The sequence below is a fragment of the Arctopsyche grandis genome, chromosome 11 (genome assembly GCF_051622035.1).
Source record: "Arctopsyche grandis isolate Sample6627 chromosome 11, ASM5162203v2, whole genome shotgun sequence".
NCBI classification, from domain to species: Eukaryota; Metazoa; Arthropoda; class Insecta; order Trichoptera; family Hydropsychidae; genus Arctopsyche; species Arctopsyche grandis.
In genome coordinates this window covers 19,256,199-19,278,677 of record NC_135365.1, presented here as the reverse complement: position 1 = coordinate 19,278,677, position 22,479 = coordinate 19,256,199, and the positions used below count along the sequence as shown (strand labels likewise).

The window sequence follows — 22,479 nt, the reverse complement described above, 5'->3', positions numbered from 1 at the left end:
CTTGATTCGTTGGAGTGGAAGTTTCTCGACTCGAGATGACGTCAATGGTTGAGCGTGGGAATGTATCCTCCGTCGGAATATATGTTTCGATTCGGGTGTCGAGATTCCTACAGATTGATGGAGTTTTTGGGTGCCAGATGTTCCGTGGTCGAGATTTTAGTGACGTGCGCGAAATTGCTTTTTGCGGAATAATCACCGAACTATTTATTTACTGAGGGTTAACTGAGCCAAATGTGAATAAGTTTTTCAAATTTTCAGTTACTGTGAGCAAATATTTTCTGCCCATTCAAAGGTTTTGAAGAGCATTGTTGATATATAGCCAGGGCTTTTTTTTTTAAGAAAAATAGGTGCCAGAAAGTTTTTTATTGAAAAAGATTATATTATATAGAATGTTAGTTTGAAACATAAAAAATTCTGAGACAAAAAGGTGCCGAAACGCCGTTCCACCGCGTTACATGGAAAAAAAACCCCGAAATATAACTACAATATAATCAGAAAAGGCTATTTTTTACGAGATTTGGGTAGTTTTGAGAATTATTTGGGCAGTTTTCTCTACGGCAATTTTCCCGTGCGACGAATTTTCATGTGGCGGGAGATCCGCGTGAGCGATTTCCGTAGTGGCGGTTATCCTGGTAGCGATTCATATTTGGGATGTATTCACCGAACCACAAAATTATATATCAATAAATGCATAAGCTAAAAACTAATAAATTTTATTTTTTAGATTATGCGATGATATTCTAAGCCACCGAATGGTTCACCACATGTAACCCATTTAAAGCAATTTTTATGATTTTTTCGGGGACTACTCCATAGCAAATGAGACATGAAATTCATTGCCAGCTAAATTAAAAGATATTTTATTTAGTGTTGATTTCAATTTATTTGTTGATGACGAATATTAGTTTGTAGTGATGGCAGCACTAAAAGTTTGAAAAAAAAGGAATGAATTTTGATCTGGAAAAAATTTACATGGTAGTTGCAATTGTCTTTGTTATTGAACAAATAATTCAAAAAATATATGATGACGTCTTAACCATTAAATTAATTCCCGAAAGTTTGGGCATGTGGTCAAATGCGGTGATTGAAGGGTAAACGGACTACTAATCATATGTGAAATAGTCACAGGACAGCCGTGATCACCCGTCACACTAAAACTGGTCACGAGAAAACTGGTCACACCCTAAAATTGGTCAACCAGTTTTCCCGTGACCGATTTTAGTGTGTGACCAGTTTTAGGGTGTGACCAATTTTAGTGTGACGGGTGATCACGTGTGACCGATCTAGAGCGACCGGTTGTCCTGTGACCGGTTCACATTTGACTAGTAATCACCGAACCGATTGAAGACTGGGCAGCAACTAAGGCTAAGCAACTAGTATTGAACTGCTAATACTAAACGTATCGTCACTTTATAACCATTACTGTATACATTTTACTTCATATGATGTTGATTTAATCCAATTGACCAACGACTATCGCATGGGACATGACTGCAGTGGTTCCATAATATTAGATTGATTTTTTTCATATGGTATCACTTTTGTGCTCACTGTCATATCAGGTTTGCCGCTGAAATCGGAGATTCCATCTTTTGTTGTCTGTCCTGTTTGCGATTCTTTCTCTCCCGGTGTTGTGAGACGCAACGTACCTTGTGGCGTGCCCGTGCTTCGCGCCCATGCGGTAATTATGTATTCGCTATCAATTTTATTAGAGGTTATGCAGAATCTCCCCAAGAAGTCGCAGTCTCTCGAAAAGTACGTGCTCAGGAATCAGTGTAATCGGGACACAGTGACAAACAAATTTCGTTGATATGTTTAAGATTTCTTAGTTTGTGGTGACTGGCAAGTGTGAGAGTTTACAAGTATAACAATTATTACTATTAAATTTTAGTACCACGCTTGGATTTATTGACTTGGAAAGACTCTCATTGTGTTAGCGAATTGGTGATTGCTGACTCCAATTCATCTAAGTCACTTCCTTATGAAATCAAAAATATTTATTGTTGAAATATGTATGTATATAGGCTTTTGATCTTCTTCTTCTTCTTCTTCTAATGCCGAATCCGTATTCGGACGTAGGCGACTACCATGGGCAGACATCGTTTATGGCCCGTGCGAATTCTTCCCTATCATGGGCAAGCCGAAATAACTTTTCGAGACCGAGTCCCATCCATGACCTGATGTTCCGGAGCCAAGAGAGCTTCTTTCTCCCAAGCCACCGTTTGCCTTCTATGATTGTTTGTAGAAGGCGATATTTGGGGCCGCGAATAATGTGGCCAAAGTATTCCATCTTACGGCGCTTCACCCTGTCAAGAAGCTCTCTCTTTTTATGAAGAAGCTGGAGGACTGTTTCGTTTCTTACATACATGTTCCTTTAACGAGATCTTTAGCATCCTCCGGTAACACCACATTTCAAAAAACTCTATCCTGTTCATGGATGCCACTAACAGCGTCCACGTTTCGCATCCGTACAACAACACCGACCAAACATAGGAGTGCAGGACTCTTAACCCTTTGGCTGCTACGAGGTTTTTCAATGTCCAAGCGAAAAATGCTAACATTTGTAATTACTTTATAAAAAAATAAATATAATATATTTTTTTACATACTTGCTTCGCCGAACGCGCGTAATTTTTTTAATACTTTATATACATTTTTAAGAAGCAGTTGTGGACTCGCGCTCTCTCTTTCTGTCTTGCTTTTACATGCGTGCGTGCGAAAGAGATACCTACATATATACACTAAATAAGTTTTGACGATTGTTTCCGACGCATTATTTTTTTCAATAATCTATTTTTAGACATCGATGTATTTGTCGTTGTTAAAACATGCGATACATTTGAAAAGGGTAGCGGTCTTTCTCTCTTTCTTTCTTGGTTTTAATTGTATATGTGTGAGCGAGACACACAAGGATGCGAAGTTTCTAATAATCAAATAATTTTTCAACATGTATCATAAACATTTTGTATGCATTTCAGTTGCATTTGATTGATTGCACGAATTCGTGACGTCTCGTGACCTATATAATTGAAAGCGGATTTCTATTGTTTTTTGCCATTTATTTTAACTCTGCAAAATGATATCGGACAGTGAAAGTGACGAAAGCGAAATAATAGCTCCTCGCCGAGGAACTCGACAAATCAGCAGCTCTACTGATTCTGAAAATGAATTTATTGACAATAATCAATTCCCAAGTAATAACTCCTTATATGACTTTGACAACGAACCCGAAATTTACTTTGATGATGAACCCGAAATTTGAAAGAGCTTTTAAAAAATTGATAAATATTTATAAAGCTTGATTGAAAAATAAATATAAATACGTATATAAAAAAAATGTTTCGTGCCACTGATGCGCTGGCAAAGAAAGTAATGAAATACGACAATTAATGACGTCAACAACGATCGTCGTAGCAATCTTCGCCGATTTCAAAACAACGATTTATCGTTGTTGTAGCAGTCAAAGGGTTAAGCTCAATTTCATAGACAACCTTCAACAACATAAAACTACTTAATTTTACTTTCACTTACCTTACAACATACTTTTGATCTACCTACACAAAATGCGCAATTTGTAATGCTATTTTATTTACGACAAATTCAAAATTTGAAGTTTATTTATCCTTAGTAATGTTGATGGAAGGGATGACATTGAACTATATAATTGTATACTGTTGAATAACTATTTTTGTAATTTATCTTAAGTTTAACTATGAAGAGCAAACTTGTCTGAGATAAATCATAGTATTTCTTCTCCAATTGTCTATTCAGTAGTATTAGGAGCTGTTTTTCAGTAATGCAGTCTAAAATAGTTCTAAAATATAACATAAAAATATTATTTTTGGCCAAAATTGTATTAACGAGGTTGAGTCAGTGTAGTTAGTTCAAGAAATCTGAGATTTTTTGACTGACCTTCGACCGGATTTAAGAATGATTCCTGAGACACTATGCTAATTAAAAACAATACAAATTGTATATTAGTACGGTTAAAATTACTGTAATTTGTAAATATTTATTTTACAGTTTGAATGAAGCGTTTAATAACAATTAAAAATAATGGAGTCATTGCCGTGTTGCATTTGTAAATATGACTTTATATTCACGGGTGAGTTTATTAATTCTTTCACAGTGTTTAATTACGATATTTTTTTAATTATAATAAATCTGTTTGTTTTCAAGGGTTTAATGATAAATTAGTAACATGCATTCCGTATATATTACCCTGCAATCATTCCGCATGTATAGAATGCATTGATGCAATCAAATATTTGAAACATTTCGAATGTCAATGGTGCGAAACAAAATGCACCCTGCCAGCAGATCTTTTGGAACTTGCAAAAAAAGACTTAACGAGTGCATTTCCAATAAATTTTCATGTTCTCGGACAAGCTTTCTACAAATCGACTAAGATTACAGGCCGTAATGTAAGTGGTGAATTTTTGCATGTAATTTACGACTGTTTCAGTTCTTAATAATTTTTGTAATATCAGTTGGCATCGAATATCTCGTTAGAGTCATTGGAAAAATATTCAAAGCAGCTCACCAAAAAAGATGATTCCGATGATCATGTTAAAGAAATTTCAGGTATTTCATTGAACTATATTTTATTTTAATACGATATTGTTTTATAAATTTGATATACGTATATTAAAATTTTGATATTTTCTTTAGTTCCTTGTTTTGAGTGCAAAAAACAAACATTCTCAATGTGTCCACAGTGCAATTTAAATTTGTGCGATACCTGTTTTAAGAAAAAACATGACTTTTCTTCCACCAAAAATCATTTAAAAGTGGAACTAAGTATGTATAATATTCTGCATTCAAATACTTTTTTATGTTTTCACAATGAATATAAATAAATGTGGTTTCCAGAGTGTGTTGAATATTTTCTGAAATCAACCAAATGCCAACAGCATCCTGATAAAGATGTAGATTTGTATTGCCAAAATTGTGATGTGAATATTTGCGCATATTGTGTAATACTGAAATTACCTTGCCACAACCACGACGTGGTTATTATCAAAACCAAGGTTATTTTTTTATTTTAATTTACATTTTGTTAAGTGGTATCATATGATAGAATATAATGAGTGCACCTCACAGTATCGAATGTGAAATGCACGGAAAGTCAAATATCGGAAGACAAAGATCGAAAATCAAAAGATCTTAGGTCGAAAGATGAAAAAAAGGGTGCATGGTAAACGGTACATACTCACTTAATTTGCGCGAGCAGGATGCAACAGGAACAAGAGGAACAGGCTTTTCCTCCCGTATTAATGTGCGCGCGCAGAATACGGGAGGAAAAGCCTGTTCCTCTTGTTCCTGTTGCATCCTGCTCGCGCAAATTAAGTGAGTATGTATCGTTTACCATGCACCCTTTTTTCATCTTTCGACTTAAGATCTTTCAATTTTCGATCTTTGCCTTCCGATATTTGCGTTTTCGGGCGTTTCACATTTGGGCCCGTGAGGTAGACCCCATATGATAGAATATAATATACATATTTAACTTTGTAGAATGATGAAATTCAAGAATATTTAAAAAAAGAAAAATTAAACGTACACAAAGTTTATTTTCGTTTGAAAAAATCTAAACGAGTAAGTATGAGTCTTTTGATATTAATGTTTTATTCTGAATAGATAATCTTGAAATTAATTTTATTTTATAGGAAATTATGAAAATCGATAAAGATTCTTCATCTGTTGGTGGTGTAAGATTTGAGATTACCAACAAGTTCGCCAATGCCCATGCTGCTTTACAACTTGCAGAATTTGATATGTTGCGGGATATTAAAGAAATTCCCAAACGCGATTTGACCTCAATAAAACAATCATTAATTGAGAGTGAATCAGAGCTGAGTAAATTAGTGCAAGTTATGGAATTGTGTTTTATTCCAGCTTTAAATAACCTGGTAATTGATAGTAATGATAACTAAATAACTCTCTAACTTTACTGATGATCTTGTGAGACCCATCCCCCGATTTACGCGGTTTCAAACCAACCCAGTCAAGCAAAACGTACTTTTTAATGTTTTAAATATGTACATATGTTATTTGCTTCCTATGTTAGCCTCAAACGCGAGAACGTGCCGTTGTCTATCATTTATTTACGTTACTAGTTTATTATGCGTTTTTTTTTTAACTTGGTATATGTCCCATGTATGTATTGGCATGGTTACTTTTATTTTACGCGGTTTCCATTTAGGAGATTTATCTGCCGTATATATTGGGGGATGATCGTACACATTTTTGTGCTAGGAGTGATAACGTTCTGCTAAATTTTGTTTTCTAGATTGATTACCAAAGAGTTTTGTCAAGTGTTAAAAAAGCATATGACACACCACGTTATTTATCCGGTGACTCCAACGATCCTTCAACACCATTGTAAGTTTTAAGCGATTACTCATGTTTAGAGACACGTATTTTGGGCATCAATTTTAGCATTTTCATTTGGATTTTAGCGTTTTAGGGCGTTAAAAATGTTCAATTTTAGCATCTATTTTTATGAAGAGTTTAATTTTAAATAATAAAAAATTTCGATGAATTTTAATAAAATTTATATATGTACATATATACAATTTAAAGACAACACAACAATTAAAAAATAATAGAAAAATTCAAAAATGTTTTGGAATTAAAATTTCAATGAAAAAAACATGAATATAAAAAAAAGACAAAAAATATAAATATAATACTAACAGAAAAAATACCATCTATTGTAAACTGCAAGCTCTGTTTTATCCCCTCAATTTCTTCACATGGTAAATGGGCAAAGGGATAGGAAGACCCTTCTAAATTGTCTATTAATTTTATAAATTTTATGCAAATTTCACTTTTGTTTGTTATTTTAGCATCAATTAAGCATTAATAGCAAAATGCCCGAAATACGTGTCTCTACTCATGTTATACATATATGTATGTGACTTCTGTAAAAAAGCTATTTAATGTAGTACTAATTAAAATGTATTGTTTTATTTTAGAATTTCAGTAAACCAACATGTTTTGACTGACTTGAAAAATTACTGTAAGTTAAATAAGTTGGAATTCTCTAGTTACAAACTTTTATCGAAAGTGGATAAATCTTCAGATGACGAATTAGAATCTGATTTTATTGAGATAAAAAATGGTAAATTTATTTTATATGGATTGTTTTTTACAAATTGACATGTTTGCAATTATTTTTATTACGTTTATTATAGAAATATGCAGGGAGAAGATTTTACCAGCCAATAGCAGTTCGTCAAGAAATAATATCAAAATTCAAGATTGTCGTAAATATTTACCGATTAAGATGACTCGTAATAATTATTTATTGACTTTTATATTGCATTTTGTTGGGATATTTATTAATTTTTTAGAACCTCCTGCAAGATTTAAAAATGACGATGAAGATAATATCAATAGTATTATGAATAAGTTCAAAACCACTAATACGAGACCTGCTCAAGGTAATATCAGCATTAAAATACAACAATAAACAATTTTTATAAAATTGTCTCTGATATTGTGGTGTTATTAAAGTTGCAGAACAACATAAGAATGTTCAATCACAAAGCAATGATTCGCTACGAGGTGCATCGAAAAAGTCAACGATTGAAGTGAAACTACCGATTCCAGGTACTTTCATAATATTATTGGTGTGCCAAAAATTGAAATCAATCAGAATTTTTTATACATATGTGTATATATTTTTTTTTTACATAGGGTCTACAGAAGTAGGGATCGTGTCTCACATTGTAAATCCTCATGAGTTTTATGTGCAGTGTACCACCCATCAAAATTTGATCGATGAAATATCTAGAGAATCGTTCGCAAAACATAGGCCTGTGCCAAATTTTATGAAACCCGGTGAGTGCGTATATTAATGAATTTTACCTAGTACTTTTACTTTACTTAATTTTTCGTTAATTTTACAGGAAGAGTATTATTTTATAACAATCCAATAGATCAAAGGAATTACAGGGTCTATATTCTTGAACATGATTCCACTTTAGCCAAAGTAAAATTCATAGACTATGGACAGATCGAAGAGATCCCAGTTAAATTATTGTATACTTTACATTATAAATATGTATCTGTCCCTCCTTTGGCTATTAAATGTCTTCTGGCTGATTGCGCTGCTCCCGAAGGGGGTTGGACTTGGGCTGACTACACTTATATGCATACCTTGGTTAAAAGGTTAAGCTGAATGTTAAATTAACTAAAATTTCAACTCTGTTAAAATGGGGTCCACCTACGACACAAACTCCGAGTTGAGGAAGACTCGAAAAATGAACTCGTACCAAAGCATTAAGATTAGGAGTGGGGATAGACGGTTTATGGGACAAGTATGCGTGAGATTCATGGGAGGAACCGACGAAACTGTCTACACCCGCTTCTAATTTTAATACTTTGGTACGGGTTCATTTTTCGAGTCTTCATCAATTCGAGTTTTTGCCGTTAGGGCCACCGGTTAAAATGATCGTATGTTCATCTAATGGATTAATCCGCAATTTTCGGTTTTTGAGTCAGCAACTTTATGAATATTTCATGTACAGCTGATAAAATTAAACGTCCATTTTATAAAATAAATGTGCGTTTACAAAAATTTTTGTACATTAAAAAAGTTTCTGTACATTACAAAAAAATTGTGTGCATTTCTAAATGACGGATACAGATTGCATTAGAAACTTTGCTTTGATCATTGAAAAATATGTGAGCTACTTGAATGTGTATTACAATGACCAAAATTCGAACCGACAGTGACGGACGCTTCTCTCTACTGGATTACTTCTTTTTACTATTCGCCTTGCGACCTTCGACACCTACGACCTTGGCTTCGACTCTACGACCTGAAATCATTATTCATATTCATACGTAATACATAAAGAAAAGTAAACATTTTTGACAGTTGACAGTTTTCAATAGTGGAAGACTGCAATGTTGCCACTTTTTTGTATCTATTTTAAGAGGGCTGTACACCTAAAACCTTAATTTTGTTACCGTTCCTTTATTCGATATATATATTGAGTGAATGTGACAATATATATCAATATATATATATATATATATGTGGGTGGAATTCCTGAATAGATGACGCTATTCAGGACCACGATGGGATGTGGCGGTGGAATTGAAGATCAAACACGTGCGTTTTCAGTCATGTTGTTTATTAAAACGACACCACGCGGTGGTTTAACGACCAACCGCCCCCCAGTGGAAGGTTAACTTCTACTAACTGTAAAATAGCGGTCCTTTCGCGCCCTCTGCCACTTTTCCATCCCCCCTCTACGATCGGTCGTAACATACCCTTTCTCAGCCATAGCCCATACATCAGCCTTTCGTTCAATCCCAACACTACAACTCGGCCTTTCCTGACCACAAACCTGCCCTCAGGTTTCTCTCACCTGCCGGGTCATTCCTCAATCATACTACACATAATCTTCAGACATACTTCTCAATAATCTCAGACATACTTCACAATAATCTCAAACATACTTCACAATAAATCTCACAATTACAATTTAAAATTATTACAAGAAATACAAAACATTAAAATCAATACCTTAAAAATGACAGAAGTTAAATCTTTACATCCGAAACAATCACATTACTAGAATTACATTTCAATACAGTTATACATCAATCATTATCAAACATTCTGAATTCAATTCCAGCAGTTAGAGTTCAAAACATTAATAATATTTCAAATCTTAACTACTAACAAAATAAAACAATAATCAAATATCAAGTAAGGCTTAACTAAAACCCTTCCGGGTACTCCACTTATTCTCTAATTCACTGACACACACTTCACTTCAATTGGCACAACCTAAACACTATCCGATGCCAGTCGCGATTCCACGCGGCTGTCCGATGATGTTGTCCGCGATGGACCTCCCGTCGCCCCACAGCTTTCCATGTAGTATCTTGCCACAGATGAAGTTGACCAATATCGTTCCTGGTTCACCGATATATCCAAAAACTCCTTTCTTAATCCATGGTCTTATTTTATTTTCCATTAAAGTAACATCAATCTGACTACGACCGAGCTTGAAAGTGAATACATTGTCCTTTGGTGTTGAAATTTTGACTGGGTCTCTTATTCCTTCTGGTGATTTATCCATATCTTTTTCTTCATGTTTCCCATTTTCTTCATCTTCATCTTTAGGATTCTTCGAATGACCATGAGATCCTTTACTGAATTGACCATCGGGCGGTTCATCTTTATTTGAAAACGGTATGTCTCCGTTGTCCCAAAGCCTTCCAATATGCAAACCATCACCGTCCATACTTCCATCACCCATGTCCACGCCTCCATTACCCATGTCCTCACTTCGATCACTCATGTCTACACCTCCATTACCCGTGTCCTCACTTCGATCACCCGTGTCCAAACCGCGATCATCCATGTCTACACCGTCCTCTTCATTATTGGAAACATCTATTCCACATGGTTTGCGATGCTTACTTTCATCATTCGTTATCCTAATTGAATCTGTGGTTGATGATCGATTTTCTGTGCTCGGTCGCACTGAAGAATAGTCCAAATGAGCTCGAGACGGCGATGCTGGAGGCTCTAAGGGGGTCCTCACCATCTGACCATGTGACATGTTTGATGTTCCATCAGCCTCGCTTGAACAGGAATCGTTGGGTTCTGCATGAGCAGACATCTCTTGTGAAGCCCGATCTTCTTTTTCCCTCCGCAGACTCTGTTCCAACTTAACCTCGATCGGAATTCGTGGTTTTGACGTTTTATCGCGTTCCACTTTGATTTTTTCTTGCTCTCCATCCTTCAAGTCCGAATCAGCCCTCCTTACTCCTTCCGCAGCTTTTCTACGAATGGCACCGGAATTGTTACATTGGTCTCTTACCACAGGAATACTTTCACTAGTGATGATGCCGCATCGATGTACGAAGTTCTCGCTGGCGAGTTTGTCTTCACTGCCTGTGTCGATCAGTGCCGGCGTCCTCGCCTTGGGTCTCCAGCCGCCTCCAGTTGAGGGTGCGGGCACTGCTTTGGCCGTGGCTACGGTTGCGGCTGCTTCTTCTGCCTTTACCTTTTCCACCAGCCCTTCGAAGGCGCTCAACTTGTCCCTGAACTCCTTCAAATTGCGGGCACCATGCAGCATCCCCTTCATAGAAGACCTGCCAGGGATCCCGTCGATGACGTATTCCATGAGGTCGCGATCCTCGATCGAACCCACGCTCGCCATCTCCCGCATCCGGTAAAAGTACTCGTTGACCGATTCCTCTGACGTTTTCTGCGACTTGGACAGCCTCCTATGGACTGACGCCCCACTCACCATCCGAGCGAACTCCTCCAGTAATGCGCTTTTGAGTTTCTCCCACGAATAGACCCCATCTTGTATGCGCAGGAACCTCTCGGCCACCCCCTTGACCAGGCGTTTCCCAAACAGCAGCTTTTCCATGCTGCCCCAACCTGCCGAGTGTGCGACTTCTTCGATCTGCGCCACCCACTTTTCTACCGGTTAGTCGTCGTTTCCGGTGAAAATGGGGACGGCGCCCTCCATGTCTTGGAAAGTCAGCTTGGCTCGGCTGGCGACTGGCTCTTCTATCGCCTTCTCCCGAACCCCTCTCGACGTCCTACGACCAGATGTCGGCCTCCTCCTCCGATACATTGTAGCACGTGGTCTTCAAACTGCCGCCTAATCCCGGACGAGCCTCCAATTGTGGGTGGAATTCCTGAATAGATGACGCTATTCAGGACCACGATGGGATGTGGGGGTGGAATTGAAGATCAAACACGTGCGTTTTCAGTCATGTTGTTTATTAAAACGACACCACGCGGTGGTTTAATGACCAACCGCCCCCAGTGGAAGGTTAACTTCTACTAACTGTAAAATAGCGGTCCTTTCGCGCCCTCTGCCACTTTTCCATCCCCCCTCTACGATCGGTCGTAACATACCCTTTCTCAGCCATAGCCCATACATCAGCCTTTCGTTCAATCCCAACACTACATATATATATTGAGTGAATGCGACAGTTGCGCTTCGACCAGATAAAACGTATTTTAAATTGACAAAATCGAGGTTTCGTATTCTACTATTTTCTCCTCCAAAACTGGACCAATTTTTAAAAAAATTTCATCATCGTTATGAGAAAGATACTTTCTGTGCATCTATCGGCGTATTTTTTTTTAAATCGACCGTAAAATAAGCACGCTGGACTCGTTTCGTGGGTGTAAAAAAGAGGCGATTTTATAGATGTTTGGCGGCTCCTAGCTCATATAAAAAATAATTAATCAAAAAAATAAAACGATAGATGCACCCCAATGGTGGATATCCATAGCATATTAAAAAATAATTTCTCTAGTGCCATAATTGAGGAAGGGAGAAAGAAGTATAGTACGTTTGTATGGACAAGGCGCTGCTGTCCAGCCCTCTTAATGCTAAAATCAATTTTTTCGAATGATCGTTTCATATTTTTTAATGGTCACTTTATAATGCCAAAATATTTTTTTTCGATGCACAATATGAGATAGTTTAATGCACCGAAAATAATGCGAAATTTTAATGCACAAACATTTGTTTTAATGTACAAAGTATTTTTCTCAATGTACAGTTAAATCGTACCCAACATGAAATAATATGGAGCAATAATGGTTCAGTAATTATTAAATTTTAATTTATCAGTTTAATGTGTATTCATAATGTTGTCGAATGTCAAAAACTTACACGAGTTAATTCCAAGAGGCGAAACTATGTATGCCTGTAAAAGCTAAAAAGCTCTGAATTAAATTTTATAATAACTTTCATTTAGCTCTGAATTAAATTTTCCAATTGTAGTAGGATATGCTGTACTGTTCACATAAAGCAGCCATGTGATTCAGGTTTTAAAGTGGACCTCATGATAGATGGCAAAACCAATTTAAAAGAGGCGCTTTTAGTTCGCAAATCAGACAATGGTGATAGTATTAAATTGCAGGTATTTATAATATACAATTTTATTAAGAATTCTAAATGATATTTATTACACAATTACATAGTCTTGACTTTTTACATATTGCTTGACATTTTTTCTAGTCATATGAAGATGTGTCTATACCGGAAAGCGATTCCGTGCTAAACGGCGAAGTCGTTATTACTCATATAGTATCTCCTACATGTTTCTATATTCGAAAGGTATGTAATGTTACTGATACTTTTACTTATGATGCATTTCGATTGCCTTTCAACATTTGTTAAGGTGTTAATTGTATTATAAATAGTATTTTTCACTTTATCTATATTCGTAGTAACATTGTATTTAATGGTATGTATAGGAAAACAGTAAAAAATCAAAATAATTTTACGGACGTGTGGCGTGATAAGAACTCGCTCAATATCCTATATGCAAAATATATACCCATCAGTCGTTTTCATATTTTTTAGCCATGGAGATATCGTTTTCCTTTTAGGCAAAGCCAAAAATGTTGTGACCACACTATTGAACGTATCGAGCTGAAAATTTATATTTGTATTCTTTACGCACTAACTTTAGTGAGTTATTAAGGTTTTGGTTAGAATTCATGAACCGGAAGTAGTAATATTTTTTAAAACAATATTTCATTATTATATTTTGACCTTGTAAATTATTTTTATTTTCTTGATATTTAATGTGTATAATAATTATAGTGATTTTAAGTAACAAAAAAATTTCGAACAAAATCCGACAACCGGAAGTAGAACTTTAGTCTCGTGTAAGATTCCTTACATTTGCCCTCAATTTGTATCGAAAATTCTGTAATAGCCGGTATGTGTGAATGTGTACAAATGTTTATTTCATAATCGAATTTTGTTTTTTATACTTCATAAATTTCTCAAATACACAGATAAAGTCTTGGCTTGGTCACATCCGATTTATATTTATTTTAGGTATCTCATGAAAAACAATACAATTTACTTTCTAATGACATGAATAAAATGTATACGGGGGGTGCGTGTGAAAAAGTTCGCAATTTAAAAATGGGTTAGTACATTATTATAATTGTTTTCCAACTAGTTCTAAATATATAATTTAAAAATAAGTATGTAAGTGCACATTTTTATTGAAATTTTAGGTCAACATGCAGCATGTTTTGTGCTGAAGTTTAATTGCTGGTCTAGATGCTGTGTTCTGAATATTTTAAATGAACAAAAAGTCTTGGTGAGGCTTCTAGATATTGGAATGGAAACGTCTGTTCTCCAGACTTCATTATATTTCCTGCAAAAAAAATTTCGCGAAATAGATATCTTGGTATTTAGAATTTAATCAAAATATATTGTTGTTCTAAAACGTTATGTTAAAATAGTATTGTATCGTATAAATTAATTCAATCTTTCAGGCTAAAAAGTGCAGTTTGCATATGATTCGACCTATTAATAAAACATGGTGCAATAATGCAATTAAATTATTAACTGATTGTTCAAAAAGCTGGACTCCTTCGACAGTTAAACAAATGAACAAAAAATACAATGTTTTTGATGTCGAAATGCAAAGCTGTATAAACGGAGAAATTCTTTCACTTGGTGACGAACTGGTCAAAAGAGGATATGCTCAATATTTAAAGTAAGATTTTTTTCATTCTTATTTCATAGTTGATTTCGATGCTATTTTATCTTACATCCATTTTCCAGATCTGGTAAATCACATTTAAAAAACAATTTGACGTATCAGAAAAAGCAAAAAATTGAAACAATCACAAAAGTGGTGCCACCCAGTGAACCCGTTCACGATGATTTTGGTAGAATTCCAGTCAAAGTGATGTTAGCTGTAAGCCCCTCTGAGATTTACATACAACTGATATCTGCCCAAGCACTATTGACAGAGTTCTCAGCGAATATGCAAAAGTTTTATGAAACCGCCAAGCCGAATTTAAAAATCAACTGGAAACTTAACGACAAGTGTGCCATCACTTCTTCTCAACAAGGACAATGGTGTCGGGGTTTGATTGTTGAATTGAATGAAGAAGAAGGAACGTGTAAAGTTTTCTTAAAAGACATAGCCGTATGGGAAAAGCTTGACATTAAAGATTTGTATGAATTACCAAGTCAATTCTTGACGGTGAAGGACGGTACTTTTAAGTGCTTCCTAAGTGGTATCAATCCTGCATTGGGAACTCAGTGGCCCAATTTATCCTGCGAGTACTTACAGGAAATAACGTCAAACTATTCTAAATATGCCATCTGTAGTGATGGCGTGATAGACAATAAAAGTTTACCAATCCAACTGTGGGTATATTACACGGATCCTGGCGGAGCACTGGAGCCGTCGATAAAAGAGTGGAGGAGAGTTAATGACATGATCGTACATAAAGGCCTTGCCATTTGGGATACAAATAAAATGGAAGAGTGGAAAATCGCAGAAGAGTTAAAAGCTAAACAAGTTCCAAAAATTGCCCCACATACAGATGAAGATTATAAAAAATCATTAATTTTCGACTCGTTTAAATTACTTCCTGCAGTTCAGAAAAAATGGAAACCTTCCGTTTTACGTTCAAAAGACTTCTCGGGAATTCCGACTAATGTAGATGACGAGTTCAATATATACATACTCGATTTGGCTGTGAAAGAACAATTAGAATATGTTAATACTTATATCATGGAACAATTTGAAAATTCATCTCCCCAACCCGAAGATATGTTTTGGGGTCCAGATCAACCGTGCATAGCACAATTTAGTACCGACAACAAATTTTATAGAGGTCTCACTATTAAAACCTTGGAAAATAATTGTATGCTAGTTAGATTTATAGATTACGGCAATGACGAAGTTTGTCCTATATCGACGCTAAGGAAAAATATCGTATTAGAAGAAATTCCCGCACTGGTATTGAAGTGCAGAGTTGTCGGTGTACAGCCGAAGGGAAACATATGGGAAGAGTCCAAACTGGATATGATACACCAAACTGTGGTTGAAAAAGAATGTTTTATCAACGTACTAGGAACTAACGAAGAGAATGATGTAATATATATCAAATTGGATATACCAAACGTCACCGATTTGGCAACATTGACTATCACATTAGGCATAGCAGATTATTGTGACTATCCACAGATGCTAGACGTTGCATTGCCTACAAACAAAGAGGCTCCAAATGTTGACGAAGATGATGAAATTATTATGGATAACTGTGAAATGTTGCCGTCAAATTTGACTGAAAATAACATAAATTCTGATAAATATACGGCAAAACCTATATTGAACGGGTACCCCAAATTAAAATTTTCCAATAGTTTTTTCAAATGTCGTGTGGTAGACGTTGTTTCATTTAGTTCTGTCATTTTGATGATATCTGATGATAGACAATTTTCTTCTCTTCACAACAGAGCCAACAAAGTTTTTACCGAAATTGGTGATAAATGGCCTCACCAACCACTTTTTGATCCAAAGCTGGGCAGATGTTGCATAGCTTGTGCCCCAAATGATTCTTGGTACCGAGGAGAAGTGTACCACAGTACTATTGTGTCAGATGACGATCCTGTTGGAGTCGTGCATACCGTGCATTTCATAGATTTGGGTACATCCATCGGGGTTCCGTATAATTACGTCAGAGAAATTCTTCCAAATTGGGTGGAAGTACCACCTCTGACGATTACAGCGAAATTGAACTCTGATTCTCTAGCTGATAATGTCGACCCGAATGATGTTGTGGCAAAGTTAAAGCAATTGATGTGCAATCGACATTTACATGCGAAAATTATATGCGACGATAATGATGTATTTACTGTAGAGCTATTTACTGATTCCACTGAATTAGTATTAGTTTATCAACGTTTAATAGATGATGGTTTATTTGTCAACGATGTTTAATGCTTTTTTCACTTTTTTATAAGAATTTAATATTTCTTTTGTACGTAATATTATACTTACTTATGTAATAAATTTTTATTGATTAATAAGAACGTATTTTTATTGATTTAAACTCTCCATTTTTCAAAAGATACAATTGTTACACTATTTCTGTGGAAGAAATTTCTAATTATATTTCCTGCGCACCTGAACTTTTTTCAGTGGAACTGAGATATTTTTTCCTACTAGGTAAATCAACAATGGCTCCATTTTCCATTACGATATTTAGTGATAAGTCTGATGGTATGTGATAAACTGGCAGACCAAATTATCGGTGGCTAGATTATTTCATGCCAGGATCAATATTCAAAAAACAACCACCCTAGCTCATGGAGGTCATAATCTTCAGATCATGACCTCCATGAGCTAGGGTAGTTAACGACTCTTCTCCAATCTTCGCTTGAAATGGTATTTCGAAGTGCATCGGTGACAGAACAACCAAGAGCTGACCTGATATGATCAGTCCAACGAATAGGATAGGGATTTCCAAACCTGTGCCTGCCTCGGTGTTAAAATAACAAAAAAAATCGAAAGTAAGAAAAATAAAAATTGCTTTCATTAAATACAATAATTTGGCTGAAATGATTAACTCTATAAGAGCATTCAAACCTAATATACGGTTTTGGATAAATAATTTTTCAAAGTTTTCTAGTAGTCCTAGGATGAAAAAAAATTGAACATTGAAAAAATGAACAAAAATTTAGCTAACCATAAAAAAGACTTCTGAAATGAGGTCTACAAAATCAAATCCTATTTTGGTTCCACATATGTGTGTGAACTTTAACAAGTAGAATCCAAAATCGCACTAATTGTACCTATATTCTTTAATTAACCTTTTCAATGCTGAACAACGCTGAACAGTCGGCGTTTTGCCGACAAGTCCATGGGCCTGAAGAACGCCAATGTGCGTAGAACATTTTGCATGTATAAAATAAACAAGAATATAACCTACTAAGCCTATCCAATTAGCATTGAACATTAGTTGTGTAATCCGTACAATTGGTTTGTCTACGTTTATAAAGACTTGTTTACAACTGAATTCATAACCATAGAATTACTTAACCACAGAGTATTTTAGATTGTGGCTCGATCCCTTGTTGCAAATGGGAACAATCATATTGAACCGAATAGGTGATTATTGGAAAAAGCATCACTTATTTAATATACTGGTATTTTCCAAATACATGTCACGCGATCGATTTTTATTAATTCTAAGCATTACATTTTAATATCGATGAAGAAGATGGAACTAGTTTGGGAAAAATACATTCATTAATAGACTACCTTTTTTTATTTTATATTGTCTAAATTAGAGTATAAACTCTAAACACACCTTTACAAAACTCGGAATCCCCGGCAGCAGTTATCTAGGGTTTGTTTAACTACAATTTTTTATACCCGCTTTCTATTGGATTTCTAAATATTTCTAATTAGAAATTTGGACGAAATTTTTAGCTTGCGGGCTTTCAATAGAAATGACTTCAGCACTCAAAAGGGTTAAAAAATAAAATAAAATCTTTAAATTCAAAATAAAACTACGAAATACATACATACAATTGTAATAGTTTTTTTTAAACGCCTGCCATTTTCTCTCAATCTCAAAAGCACCCAAACTACAATAAGTTTGGAAACTCCCGGTAAACGAGATCTTTTTCTCTGGAATATAGCTAGTACATACATACATATATGAAACCAAAGGAATAAAGAAAGGAGTATAAAATTCAATTTTTTGTAAAGAAACCATTTCTGGTTGAAATATATTTATTAATATTAGACATATGCATTTTAAATTAGACAAAATTGAATTATCGCTGAGTGCTTTTAGCAATTTGTTCTTTGAGAACTAAAATGCTGGTTCTCTGTTCTGGTGGTAGCATTGCAATTTGTTCATCAGATAACTGCAACACTTGCATGATGAGGGCAGCCTGAAATTGACACATTTTATAATATGATATAAAATATAAATGTAATAAAATGAACATGTAAAATAAACTCTTTTTTTACCTTCTCTTGATCGGAAGCACCTGTCGGTATTCCTGTAATCGGAGGACGATGCGCAGGCTGGCTGACAGGTGGCACTGGACCTAAATATTTTAATTTCACAATTAAATAATTCTTTCTACAACATCAAATCTCAAAGAACACAATATACAAACCTGGGATTTTAGCAGCCTGTCTGGGATCAGCGGGACGTTGTCGAGGATCACTCGGGTACGGCATACTCATGGTAGTGCGAGGATCCCGACTAAAGCTGAAACGTAAATTATAAATTTAATTTATATGATCTATTATAGCACAGCATTTAGATTTTCATTACCTTTCGACTATATCCGAAGTCAATGATATGCTTGTTCAAACAACAGATTTTATATGATAAATTGGAGACTACGTTCATAAGTGGATTAGAGACTTGAATTGATACTTACTTATCGTTTTGAGATGGCGGTGGAGGTTGTAAACTTCGCATATCTTGATCTAGAGCAGGAACAGTTGCACGCTGAGACATAAGTCTAGGATCACCAGCGTTCATTCGAATCGAATCCAATGATCTCAAATCGACGTCTTGTATGCCCGAGCCTAAAATTTGAGAGTAATAAATTGTTGATAACAGTAATATGCAGTTGACGTTTTTCTAATATTGTAACGTGGTAACACGAGAGAGAGAAAGAGTATCCGCTGTCTAACTGCATTCGGGGGTGAACAATAGAGACCCTCGAATTAGTCTAATGGGACTCAGTAAGTGCCCGCTAGAATTATCAGAATCCGTGCGAGTGTGTGAGACTCACTTAAACCTGTATGTGCCGAGACAATAGATACATAAATGAATGGGGGAAGCTGTGGTGAGCAACTTGTCCTTTATACGTAGGTACACACTATGACTATAGCCAGCAGTATGACTCGGTGATTGAGCTTTTGCCTAGCACCGAGAGGCGCCGGGTTCGTTCTCGTGAGTTGATCTCGATTGAAAAGAATTTTATTCCGAGTATATCTGTAATGCTGCTGGTCAGACTTTGATATTTGTGATTCGAGGTCGATCGTTTCTTATTAGAGTTTGACAATTTTTCTGATTTCATTGTTGAAACGGTTCCTCGATTAATAATTGGCTAAAACCCTTCCTACCTACGTACTATATCATCACTATTTGAGTATGATTAATGTACAAATTTAAAATTCATAGATATCTCGTTCATTTCCAGTTTTCAGTGTCTTCAGTAATTCAACGAATTCAGTAATAAAAATGCTGCATTGTGTGTAATTGGCCAGGAAGGCGAATTGGGGTTTACCTGTCGAGCCTTCCTGGTATATATGTAAGTATATAATAAATAAATAAATATCAATTTATTCTGGAGTGAGCGCTGGATCTGTATGGACCTCCTGAATCATTAAATAAATGCTGTGAAGCGACTTGGGCCTTTCATTTGGATCCTGAACCCACCCCTACGCAACAATATATTATAAAATCAAACCTGGGAAAGGTTGAGTAACAACTGGTAGTACAGCTGGTGGCGCTTGAGTAATTGGCGCTATATTTCCAATAGGTGCTGTATTGTTTGATACAGCAATCGGAGGTTGGATATTGACGGAAACTTTTTCGAGGCTCGTCAAAACAGGTGGCACTTGATTCATTGGATGAAGCATCGTCTGAAATAAAATATGTTAAAAAGGCTATTCATAGTATATTTTTAGTTTGTGTACGGAATGTGAAAACTAAAAAAAACCAAGTACCACAGCTGTAGCTGGATCGATTATGCGCATTACAACTTGCGCTTGCAATAATGCGTAAGCAAGTTGAGGATTTTGTAGTAGCATGTTTCTAGCTTCATTGGGATTATTCTGAAAATAAGTCGGCATTAAAAAAATTGAGATATACGTATATTGATATAAAAGAATTACAATCATACTTGAATGCATGTCTTCATTTGCTTCATGAGTTCGAACATTTGTTCTGGAGGTAAAGACGCGACCGCTTTGCTGATTACGTGTGGGGCCTTTTCTGGCGCTACAGCTTCTCCGTAGGGATTTTCAACCTGGAAAAAGCTGTTGTTATAAATATGCAAAAACAGTCTACGAAGAAAAAGATGAGATCATACTGACAAGTGGTCCTTGCATCAAGGCTTGCATTTCCATACGCGATTTTTCCGTACAAGCGTTGTCCACTCTTAAAGAGCGTCCGCCAATTTCAAAACCATTCAAGTTTCGCATAGCGCTGAGAGCCGTTTCTTGATCTTTGTACTCGCAAAAGCCGTATCCTTTTGGCTTCCCGGATTCCCTATCAAACACCAGCTTGAAGGAGAGAACAGGACCTACTTCGCTGAATATGTCTTTCAACTTTTCTTCAGTGGCTTCGTAAGGAATATTTCCCACTGAAAGTAAATATATCGGATTGAACATAACCTATACAGCGAAAGTTTGAACGAATGGTTTTTAGTGGAAGAAAGTTAATTTATAATGTTTAAATTACCGAAGACTGATCGCATGGACTTATCCATGATGCTCTGCTCCTCCTTTTCCTTGTTTTTGTCCATCTTGAAGGCTGATTAATAGACACCAACCGTCCAGGTAAACAGCCGGCCGAATACTGAAGCGTTAACACAAATAACACGCACGACTCCGACCATACCACACTAACACTGAAGCAGACAAGCAGGGCTGCCAAGTTTTTATAAAAGCATATCGGGATTTTTCATCAAAAAGTATTTTTAATATATTATTTAAATCCTTTCACACCACGTGCTAATTTTCCGTATTTTTTTTTACAAAAACAATAAGAGCCCACAAAAATCTTTTGAATATTTTTTATTTCCTTTAACATGTTTCAAAATATTTTCTGTATGTACATTTTCATTCTTTAAAAATTGGCGAAACTCCCTACATGACATTTTTAAATTTTCTTTTAACATTTATCTCGGTTTCTTAGTAACAAATGATTTCCTCTCAACTGTCATCTTAAACTAAAATTTTTCTTTCCGATGTTGCGTGGGGAATGATAAAAATTTAGGATTTTATTTAAAAAAAAATTAGTTAAATTTTTATTACTAGTAAAAAATCAAAAGTTCGTATAAAAAAATTTAGTTTTTGTATTCTTTCGAATAAATTGAAATTAAAGGAAACTGAAACTGCCACGCACGCCATTTTAAAATTCTCAGTAATTCCATTCTTATTTAAGAAGCATTTAAATACTGCTATTATGTTAATGATGTCTCTCATTTGTTCGATTAAAAAAAAATCTTTGCAAATCGAAAATTATAGACTGCATTCTGGGACGTGGGATTACAATTACTAAATTGGGATATTCTCGCAAAAATCTGGACGTTTGGTAACCCAAAAGCCAAGCTGTTGATAAAATAATCTAAAATACAATGAGAGTTGTGGATTTGAAATAAATCAACATATAAAATAATAGTACAATTCAATCCCGGCAGATTTTTTTCTAATACTCAAGCTTTACGTTCAGGGTTTCATTAAATAAACTAGCTAAATTTCAATAAGTAATTGGCAGTGGCAGTAATTAGCATTTAAAACTACGAAAATAATTTTCATAAAATTTCGACTATTTCCATTACCCTCTAATTATTGCAATGGCGTTGGTTTATTAATGTATCAGGAAGCTAAAACTGGTTTAATATTGAAACACATTTTGAGATTATAAAAAAAATATTTTGACTTGTT

The 22,479-nt window shown here is 35.4% G+C and overlaps 2 protein-coding genes across 4 annotated transcripts; one reads left to right on the top strand and one right to left on the bottom strand.

The window, feature by feature from the left end:
* The first annotated feature begins 1,460 nt into the window (after nucleotides 1-1,460).
* Nucleotides 1,461-16,858, top strand: LOC143918901 (RING finger protein 17-like). 3 transcript variants are annotated; one of them, XM_077441004.1, is made up of 21 exons: nucleotides 1,461-1,681; nucleotides 4,024-4,105; nucleotides 4,180-4,424; nucleotides 4,491-4,584; nucleotides 4,672-4,800; nucleotides 4,873-5,030; nucleotides 5,515-5,595; nucleotides 5,667-5,909; nucleotides 6,290-6,381; nucleotides 6,978-7,123; nucleotides 7,197-7,268; nucleotides 7,356-7,445; nucleotides 7,525-7,614; nucleotides 7,702-7,845; nucleotides 7,914-8,175; nucleotides 12,786-12,924; nucleotides 13,023-13,121; nucleotides 13,854-13,947; nucleotides 14,039-14,214; nucleotides 14,303-14,526; nucleotides 14,595-16,858. In XM_077441004.1, the coding sequence occupies exons 2-21, from the start codon at nucleotides 4,057-4,059 to the stop codon at nucleotides 16,768-16,770; spliced, it is 4,803 nt and encodes a 1,600-aa protein (XP_077297130.1). In that variant the 5' UTR covers nucleotides 1,461-1,681; nucleotides 4,024-4,056; the 3' UTR covers nucleotides 16,771-16,858. The 3 variants fall into 3 exon arrangements, with proteins under 3 accessions (XP_077297130.1, XP_077297129.1, XP_077297126.1); XM_077441003.1 differs by having other exon boundaries at nucleotides 7,519-7,614; XM_077441000.1 differs by having other exon boundaries at nucleotides 7,197-7,295; nucleotides 7,519-7,614.
* Nucleotides 16,859-18,353: 1,495 nt separating this feature from the next.
* Nucleotides 18,354-21,459, bottom strand: CstF64 (cleavage stimulation factor subunit 2 CstF64). The gene is made up of 9 exons (XM_077441535.1): nucleotides 21,272-21,459; nucleotides 20,905-21,173; nucleotides 20,712-20,837; nucleotides 20,536-20,643; nucleotides 20,277-20,451; nucleotides 19,236-19,386; nucleotides 18,966-19,060; nucleotides 18,814-18,893; nucleotides 18,354-18,734 (listed from the first exon to the last, which is right to left on the bottom strand). Exons 1-9 carry the CDS (start codon nucleotides 21,333-21,335, stop codon nucleotides 18,615-18,617), a joined length of 1,188 nt encoding a protein of 395 aa, XP_077297661.1. The 5' UTR covers nucleotides 21,336-21,459; the 3' UTR covers nucleotides 18,354-18,614.
* Nucleotides 21,460-22,479: the final 1,020 nt, after the last annotated feature.

Bases quoted from the DNA above. Each gene is read 5' to 3' on its own strand.
- LOC143918901 (XM_077441000.1), top strand. From the start codon at position 4,057: ATGGAGTCATTGCCGTGTTGCATTTGTAAATATGACTTTATATTCACG. The intron at 4,425-4,490 runs GTAAGTGGTGAA...TTGTAATATCAG, and splicing joins CTAAGATTACAGGCCGTAAT to TTGGCATCGAATATCTCGTT. The intron at 5,031-5,514 runs GTTATTTTTTTA...TTAACTTTGTAG, and splicing joins TGGTTATTATCAAAACCAAG to AATGATGAAATTCAAGAATA.
- CstF64 (XM_077441535.1), bottom strand. From the start codon at position 21,335: ATGGACAAAAACAAGGAAAAGGAGGAGCAGAGCATCATGGATAAGTCC. The intron at 20,644-20,711 runs GTATGATTGTAA...ACTTATTTTCAG, and splicing joins AAATGAAGACATGCATTCAA to AATAATCCCAATGAAGCTAG. The intron at 19,387-20,276 runs GTTTGATTTTAT...CTCAAATTTTAG, and splicing joins TGTTACTCAACCTTTCCCAG to GCTCGGGCATACAAGACGTC.